Source organism: Leptosomus discolor, chromosome 6 (assembly GCF_034619465.1).
Source record: "Leptosomus discolor isolate bLepDis1 chromosome 6, bLepDis1.hap2, whole genome shotgun sequence".
Lineage (NCBI taxonomy): Eukaryota > Metazoa > Chordata > Aves > Leptosomiformes > Leptosomidae > Leptosomus > Leptosomus discolor.
The window spans coordinates 64552039-64560809 of NC_141396.1; the positions used below are offsets into that span (position 1 = coordinate 64552039).

General features: G+C 55.7%; 1 protein-coding gene across 1 annotated transcript; it reads right to left on the reverse strand.

Annotated features, from left to right (window-relative positions):
- Window positions 1-955: 955 nt before the first annotated feature.
- Window positions 956-8226, reverse strand: LOC147415416 (protein-cysteine N-palmitoyltransferase HHAT-like protein). The gene is made up of 7 exons (XM_086467360.1): window positions 8121-8226; window positions 7505-7572; window positions 7015-7128; window positions 6668-6862; window positions 5621-5830; window positions 2403-2574; window positions 956-1080 (listed from the first exon to the last, which is right to left on the reverse strand). Exons 1-7 carry the CDS (start codon window positions 8224-8226, stop codon window positions 956-958), a joined length of 990 nt encoding a protein of 329 aa, XP_086323486.1.
- Between the last annotated feature and the right edge of the window lie 545 nt (window positions 8227-8771).

Here is an 8771-nt window from a genome sequence, read left to right on the forward strand (position 1 = left end):
GGTCAAATCCATGCCAGCGTGGCAACCCCATTATACTGACGAAAGGGAACGCAGACTGCTTGCAACCATCCAGCCTTCCTTCCCACGTTTCAAGGAAGGTGGAGATCCCCCCGTTTTTGGGTTAATGTGGGAAGAAAGATCTCTGTTAAACCTAATTTTGGGGCACTAGTTGGCAAGAGCGTGGCTTACATCTTTCCCCCGATTCTCTAAGCATTAAGTGACAACATTAAAGCGATAACATCGCTACCTATTTCAATGTCTAGAGCTTTACTTAGCATGACTAAAGGCCATCAGGTTTCGAATTTATTCCAGCCCCCTCTCCTTCTGTTTGGCATTTACTGTCAGCAAAAAAATAATCGAGTGCACCTTTGGTCTAGGAAAAACAATCAGTACAAACTTTCCAAGGCACACCCTCCGCTGAGTAATGGCCCTTTCTCACACCAAGGCAGCAACCATCCCGACCAAGTGCCAAAAGGCACGTTATGTCCCTTTGTGCAGCTTTACCTCCACGCCCGGACCCCTCGGGCGTGGACGAGGTGCATTAAGGACCGACAAAGCAGCAGAGCCCGGTGCCTCTGCACAGCCCGGGGCCCCCGGGGGCAGAAGGGCTGGCCTGGGGGCAACCTTTAGCCCTCCGGCCTACCTGGGTACCGCCTGAACACAGAGGGCTCTGCCACAGAGCTGCTGGGGGGACGACACAGGGGGTTCCCTCTCTCCCCCGCCCAACGCCCGCCTCGTCCTGCGGCCTGCCAGGGCCGCGCTGCCTCTCCCTCCGGCTGCGCCTCCTGCTCCCGGCCCGGCCGCGGCCCCACGCGGTTCCCATAGCAACAGCGGCCCCGCCGGCGACAAGAGCAGGGGAAGGGCAGGGCCGCGCATGCGCCGAGCGCGGGACGTCACCGCCCGAGGGGCGGGGCTGGCGGCCTTCCCCTCAGCCCGGCCGCCAGGACAGTTGCCCTCAGCCGCCCCGGAGGCGCCACCAGGCCGCGGGGCCCGTAGCAAGCCCGGTCCCTCGGGGATCCGGCTGTGCCCGGGAGGGAAGCGGCTCCTCAGCCCGCCCCGGGGTGGGCAGGAGAGTGGCAGCTGCAGGAAAAGGCCTGTGCGCGGTGGAGGGGCGGCTCCTCATGCCCACCCCCCCCCGCCAAGCTCAAGCCCGGTGAGGGAGACGTGCCAGGGCGAGCAGTCGAGGAGAGCAGGAATGTACCGGCTCGGGGTGCCCTTTCCAGTAGCGCTGCTACAAACAGAAGCTCAAATGCCTCCATCTTGGTGGGATTCAGCTCACAGATTAAGGGCCACACAGTGCCTCGATGTGAGCAGTGCCTGAGCTCCCACCATGGACCAGGTAGATCTGGTCAATACAGGCAGCAGAGCCTGCAGAGGAGCTCAGCTCCCTCTGGAGTAACACACATGCTTGGTCAATCCACCCAGGTCTCTTAGGACATCCTAAATCAATGCTAGTGCCATCCTAGCTGCATTAGGATTTTCTCCTGGCCTCCAGCTGCCACTCTGGAGAGACATGGGCGTCCTCCTGCTTGTCTGCTGTCCGTGTGGATGTCAGATACGCTGTGGCATCTGAGATGCTGCCATCAGACGTGTATTTGGCCAGCTGAAATCCTCCATCCAGCTGCCAGCTGAATGCCAGTGTTGCTACCATGACTCATCCGGGGAGTTTGGCTTCTGGAGGTCCCTAGTCCAGCCCTGCTCAGAGAACAGCCCACTTTAAAGGGAGATTAGGTTGCTCTCTACCTTGTTCATTTGAGCATTGAGTATGTCTATTTTTGGAGAATCCATAACCCCTCTGGGCCTCTGTTCCAGTGTTTGACCGCTCTGTGAAAAACATTCCTCACATGCAATGAGGCTTTGCCTTGCTGCTCCTTGTTTGCTGTGTCCCGCTTCTTCCCTTCCAGCCTCCAAGAAGAGCTCACCTTCTCTGTAACCCTCTGTTAGCCAGTTGAAAACAGCAGCTACAACTCCCCTGAGCTGCTCGCTGTGCACCCTATGCCTGGGACCATTTCAGTGGCTCACAAACACCCGTAGTGGGTGGCCACCTGGGAAGGCATCTGAGATAGCAGATGTACCTCTTGCAACAGCATAGGGCTGGTTTTTTTGGAGGTGCTGAGCTACCTTCCAGTCCAAAGGCAATGGGAATGGCTTGATGCTCAGCCTCTTAAACCCGGAGCTAAACAATTTACACTTGGACCCGGGGAGAATGTCAGCCCAACACCATCTGCTTTCTAGGGCTCCAGCTCTGTGTATTGTCCACGGGAAGAAGAGGGGCTTTGCTCAAACCTGCCCAACATAGGCATTGCCAAAGCCTCTCAGTAGGGATGGATGGAGATCTGGATCACCCACCGCTGCCTCGAAGCTGAGTACAGGTGTGAATGTGTCCAAGCACGGCCACTCACCCAAGGACCAGTCCGAGAGGCGGTTCATGAACTTCAGGTCAGAAGGGAGGGTGAGGATGTAGAAGAAGTGGAAGAAGATGTCCACAGCAACGATGGCCCCTACGTGGAGGAGGGCATGGACCCGGATATGCCTCATCTCGTCGTCTTTGCGTCTTAGCTCTTGGGTGCTCACCTGCCGGGATGGCAAACCAGGAAAGGGCTGAGCTAAGAGACAGGGTGGACAGTGTGTTCCTCCATCCAGAGGAGCAGTCAAGGTCCAAATGGGGACCGAACACTCTCCTTTAGAAATCACACCATGGACTATGTGGCCCGAATCTCCATTGATTAAGGAAGACCCAAGGGACTAGCTCAGGTGAACCCATCCACAAGGAGCAGGACATGTCCCACCCACAGCATCCCTCCAACACCCCCACCTCAGTGCTGAGCACGGCAGCAACGCGCCTCCTGGAGCACCCTCCTAGCAAAGGCTGTTCCCATCACTGGCGTTTCCAGCAGAGCAGGCACATGGTGTGACACAGCAGTGACAGGTCTGGCTGTACCTAAGGGACCCTAGGTGGGGTGAAGACCGTACTGACCGAGGAGCTGGGGTTTATGCTCTTTCTGCAGGGACATGCTTAGAAAATCAACTTTGCTTAAGGGCGGCCCCTTGCACAAGTCACCCAGAGGGAGCAAATGCTCGTACTCATCACATCTACAGGGCGCCACAGCCTGTAGGGAAGGGCATCCACCTGCCCAGGAGAGGCTGGGAGCAGTGCTGGAATCCCACCTGACAGCTCTGCCAGGGCTGGATGTGTATCTTTGGCCAGGGTCACTTGGGAGGAGGAGGAGGAGGATAACTGGTGGTCTCTGGAGCTTCTGCTGCAGAGGCCTGCTGTAAATGAGAGGGAGAGCTGCTGGAGGAGCCATCCTGAATCGGTTGGGACCTGATCAATGGGGATTTTGTCTCTGCTGTGTCTTGTACAAACAGGGGCCGGGCTTTGCCTCCAGGAGTTGTCATGTCTCTGGCCGTTGTAATATAAAAAATCATCAGAGCGAGCTTTCAGGATTACACCGGGCAGACTGATGTCCTCACTTCCCCGCATCGCTGTAAAAATTGCTGCTCTATTCAAAATCCTCTTATGTTTATTACTTTCCCTTTATTCCCTGCAAGAGGTGGGAGCTCTCCCGACATAATCCGCAGGCTGCCGCACCAGCCCCATCGTCAAATCCAGATGATTCCTGAGAATTAAAGCCTTTGCCAGATTTTTTGTGTGTGTGTGTCTGTTATATGCCAAGTGCTTTAAGGACACAAAGAGGCTGCTGGACTCTAAGCTGGAGGAGAAGCTGAGGGAGGACAGACTCTGGCATGGAGATGTGTGGGAGGACATGGAGCCCCCCTTTCATAGAATCATGGATCATTTAGGTTAGAAAAGATATTTAAGATCATCGAGTCCAACTGTTAACCTAGTACTGCTGAGTCGACCACTAAACCATGTCCCTAAGTGAAATACCTCCAGGGATGGTGACTCAACCACTGCTCTGGGCAGTGACAACCTTTTCTGTGAAGAAATTTTTCCTAATGTCCAATCTAAACCTCCCCTGGTGCCACCTGAGGCTGTTTCCTCTTGTCCTCATGTCTGCGTGTGGTGGCAGCACTCTGCCACCATCCCCGTGGGATCAGGGAGGTGTCCCCCACACTTGCAGCCCTACAGAAGTGAAATTATTCCCTTGATCCTAGTAAGGAAGATGCTTTTCAGCTCAAATGGGGCTGAGCAAGCCCTGGTACAGATGAGTTCCCATCACACAAGGTCTCCACCAGGATGCAGCACCAGTAGGAGCCAAAAAGACACAGATCTGCCCCCTAACTGGGTCAGACTCCATCTACCTGCCCCTGTAATTGCTGTTGGGCAATTAGGAATTCACCCCTAAAATTAGCTGCGGCTCCAGCAGTGCAGGGGGGCATCTAACCAGGAGATGGCAGTGGTGGCCAGGCCAAGACAGGACCCTTAGCTGGGGCATGGCAAAGGGGTTGTGGAGTTAATCCTTGTCCCTTTGGGGTGAGCGTTTTAAGCAGCAGAGGCGGGAATTGCTCATTAAGTGGCTAGAGACATCCAGGTTTGGGGCTGTGCAAAGGAGCCCAAAATAAAACCCCCTCCAGATCAAGCCATGTAGAAGCGGTGGGAGTTCAGGTCTTGGGGACAGGAGGAGTTCAGGTCTTGGGGACAGGAGGAGTTTAATGCCCTGATTTACAGATAACTGGCTGCAGCGTTAGGAGAAGCCAGGGCTGCACATTTCATAGGAACGACTGATGGAAACTGGGGAAGGAAGAGGAATATGGGATGAGGACAGCACCCCAGCGCACTGTAAACCCTCCAGAGGGGCTTGGACAGTGGGACTGCTGGAGCCACGCTCAGCTGGACTTCAGCCTGACAGATAAGACATGACTGGAGAGATGAAGCCTTAGGATGAAGCGTTTCTTCCAGCAGGTTGGGGAGAAAAGCCTATCAGTGGCCTGGCCATCCCTAGCACTCGTCTGCTGAGAATGGGCTGCCAGTAGACTCAGTGCACCACCAGCATCCCTTGTGGGGGACACCAGCGCTGACCTTATGATCTCTAGGGTCAAATGGGTCACCAGGGTATTTCATGAAGAGCAGAGGAAGCCCCTGGTTGCTGAAAGACAGCCTGGCACCCAATCTTACTTATTTCTAGAGAAATAACTTCAGATGAAGACACACAGACCATGCCTGGAAATTCATGCTTGTTGGGTGAACCAGCAGGATGGAAATGTGAGGCTGACCTTGCTGTCACACCCACCAGCATGCAGAGGTCCCACAGATGGGCACCACATGCCTGGCTCTCACCGTGGCCTCCCGGTACCGCGCAGTGGGGCAGCATGGAGCTGCTGGGGTGACAGCGCATGGAAACTGAGGCACCGAGCAGTGCAGGTGCCCAGCGAGCAAGGACATGAGCTGAACCCTCCCCTCCTCATCCCAGTGTGATGCTTTCACCACAGCAACGTCTTCCCCTCTGAACAGATCAGCGGCCCAAAACCCAAAAAAGAAGGTTGATGCCCCTCCACACAAAAATCACAGCATCATGGCACAGACTAGGTGACCACAAGAAGCTCTACAACCATTTGCACCTTCACTGTGGCAAAAGATGGGGTTTTGCAGGCATTAAACCCAAGCAAATACACGCAGGGAGAGGTCCTCATCCAGCCCTGCCTCAGGAGCACTCACCTGGGCATGGAACTGGTCAAACGTCATGACGGGCCCGAAGAAGAAGAATGGGAGGTAGAAGTTGTACTTGAGGAGGTCGAAGATGGAGTAGATGCCCTCTTTCCTCTCAGAGCTCTCAAGTGCAAAGCTCATGCAGCGCATGATGGTGAAGCCGCTTCCTCCGTAGAAGAGGACATCTTGAAGATCAAAAGCTCCAGTTACAAATCCGCTCTGGATGAGAAACAAATAGTTACCACCAGGAACGCGGTGTCGCTTCTGTGCTCCCTTGCTTTGTGGAGGACATCACTCCTGGGGCAGCTGGCAAAGCCTCTAATTACCCTCTGACACCAAGTGTCCCTGGAGCTCATAAGCCGTGCTGTTGGAAAAAGAAAAAAACTGGGGCTCGATTTCCCAGCTGGCTCCTGCATCCCGGAGGAGATGGGAAGTGGTGGATCCTCTTGGCCACGTCTTCACCAAGCAGCTGTGGGCCACGTAGGCTTTGGTCTGGGGTGGGAATGTCCCCCTCCCCAGGGAGTGAAGAAAAGCCAGCAGAAGCCTGATGGAGAGGGGAGGGGAACGCATATCAGGAGGTAAGCAGCAGGCAGGGAGAGGCAGCACTGTCCTTCAGAGGGACTGAATAGCTTTATAAGGTCCTTCCTGGGCTTCTCTCCACCCACCAGTGAAAGTCTTAACTGGGCAGAGAGCTAAGAGATAGGTATGGGCATCACTGAACCCATCCCAGCACCATGTTACGGATGGGGAAGCTGAGGCACGGGACAGGAACACACCTTGCCTGTCTGACAAGCTGTTGCCTAAGCAACAAGGAGGATTCAGGTGTCCTGAGCTTTGGCCCAGCATGAAGCCACCAAAACATGACATAGTCCCCGTGTGATTATTCCCAAGCAGCACAAAGTTCCCTCCTTCTCAAACCCTGTGGGAGATCTGAAGTAGCCAGAAGAAGTGCCTGGGGTTTGCGGGTGCCACAGGAACCCTCCTTGGAGATAAACCCAAGGAGATGGACACAAGTGGGCTGGAAATGAGGCAGAGATGGCCCGAGACAGCCCCTACCTGCCACGAGCTGAATGGCTCCACCTTGAAGGAGGCGAGACAGCAGAGCCCGGCCACGTAGCAGAGCCACTTCTGCTTGGCCAGCGCGACGGAGTAGAGGACAAGGCAGTGGGAGAGGATGATCATCAGGTAGACGAGCCCCATGCTGCCCAGCACGGCCGAGACCCCGTAGAGCATGTACACCACAGCCCGGTGCTGTGAGGAGAGAGCGGTCCCGACCCGTGGTCAGCGTGGTGAAAACCCCGACCCTGCTCCCGCCCATCCCAGAACATCCTTCAACCCCCCCTCCGCAGGTCCCAGGTCACCCTTGGTGCTTTCAGATCCATCCCACCACATCCCCGGCTCACCTGCGGCACCGTCATGGAGCAGATCTTGCCGAAGAGGACGTGTCCCGAGAGGGCGAAGATGATGACGTTCCTGAACGAGGTGAACCACATCACCCACTCGAAATCGGCCACGTCCTGCGGGAGCAGCACCGGGTGCCTTACTGCCCCCAGCCCTCGCACCCCTGCCCCAACACCCGTCTGGAGGGGAAACCAGACCATTTCCAAAGCCTTTTCTTCCCGTTTTCCACCCAAGGGCTCCCGAGCACCCCAGCTTGGTCATAAAACCCCAGGAGAGATGCGCAGAGGTTGCTCGTCTCGGTGCGCACAAAGCAGAGCATCCACGGTGCTGCTCAGGATATTCTCCGGACTGGTTCTTTAGGGAGAAAAATAGGAGTCACGTGGACTTTGCAAAAAATATGTCAGCAGCAGAAAAACCAGCTCTGCTTCTCCAGCGGTCAGCACCGACCGTGTCACCGGTAACTAGAAAAGACCGAGTCCTTCCTCCGCTTACCATCTTCCTGCCGAAGTAGTGCCAGCCCGGCTTTATGCCGTCCCGAAAAGCTTTTCTGTTCATGCTGTCTGCAAAAGAACCAGAGTTATGGGGAAAGAAACAGCTCTGGGAAACGGGGCCTGGGTTTTGGCAAAGCAGGGAGCCTTCCTCACCGCGATGATGAGCCGTCAGGGCTCAAACAACCCATCCCCAAAGCGCCTAATTCCCGTAGATAACCACAGGAGTCAGGAACCTCGATTTCTGCAAGAATTTCCAGCAAAGCCTTTTCGCAGTGCCCATCCCAGGGACCCTCAGCTGATCCCATGAAATTTTCTGGGTTTTTTGGGCTTCCAGATGAAGCATTGGGGAAGCAGCCCTGTGTAGGCAGGGTGGTTGCCTGGAGAGCTGTGACGTGCCACAGCCTCTTGCCCTGAGCCACAGAAATGGGGACAAGGGGGCAACCGGGCAAAAAGGCCAAAAACTCTCCTGGAGCCTTGCAAAAGATTCCCAAGTCGTTCTCTGCCAAAATTAAATCCGGGGATCTGCTGTTGGTATCGACAGCTGTAAAAGCAGCCGCCTGACATCCATCCTCCCTCCCAGGGCCCCCTCCAGGGGGGGATGAGGTGGGGAGCGTTACCTCTGGAAGCTTCAAAGATCCCGCTGCCGCTGTACACCACAGCGCACGTCACGGTGAGAGCATAAAACCCCAGTTCGTAGCTGGGGAGCATCGTTTTAACCCCCATGGTGGCAGGTCAGCGCCCCGGCTGGTGCAGGGGATCCAGACCTGGGAAAGAGAAGGAGGAGAGGAAAGTAAACCAGGGGTGGGAGCTCACCTGCCCCTCCAACACCCTAAATTGCTGCTGGTCCTCAGCAGCTCTGCTTTGTGGGCTTCCTTGAAGGCCGGGAGCTGAAGAGATGGAGAAGACGGTAACACCTGGGACACAACTCAGGTGTGAGGAAAGAGGTTGCTGCTGAACCCTGCTGCAAAACCCACCCAGGAGCCAGGATCTGGGGGCAGCTCAAGCAGGAGATCCTGATAAAAAGGCTCTTCCCAGCAAGTTGCATCCGTCCCAATGTTCAGAGATGCTCCGGGATGCCAGCTCCCCAGGATGGGGTTCCTCCAGCGTGTCTCTGATGTCCCCTCTTAATTGGATCCTTGGAAGGGCTCCGGGATAGAGCACAAAGATGCCCGTGCTGGAGGGGATGGGATGGGATGGGATGCCCCTATTCCCCTTCCGTGGGCTGCTGCTCGCCTTCTCCTGGGATTTTGCCCAACCTTGAGCTCTTG

Coding starts and splice junctions, on each gene's coding strand:
- LOC147415416 (XM_086467360.1), bottom strand. CDS start 8,226: ATGGGGGTTAAAACGATGCTCCCCAGCTACGAACTGGGGTTTTATGCT. Junction 7,129..7,504: donor ACTACTTCGGCAGGAAGATG/GTAAGCGGAGGA, acceptor CTGCTCCCGCAG/GACGTGGCCGATTTCGAGTG. Junction 2,575..5,620: donor TTGACCAGTTCCATGCCCAG/GTGAGTGCTCCT, acceptor CCATCCCGGCAG/GTGAGCACCCAAGAGCTAAG.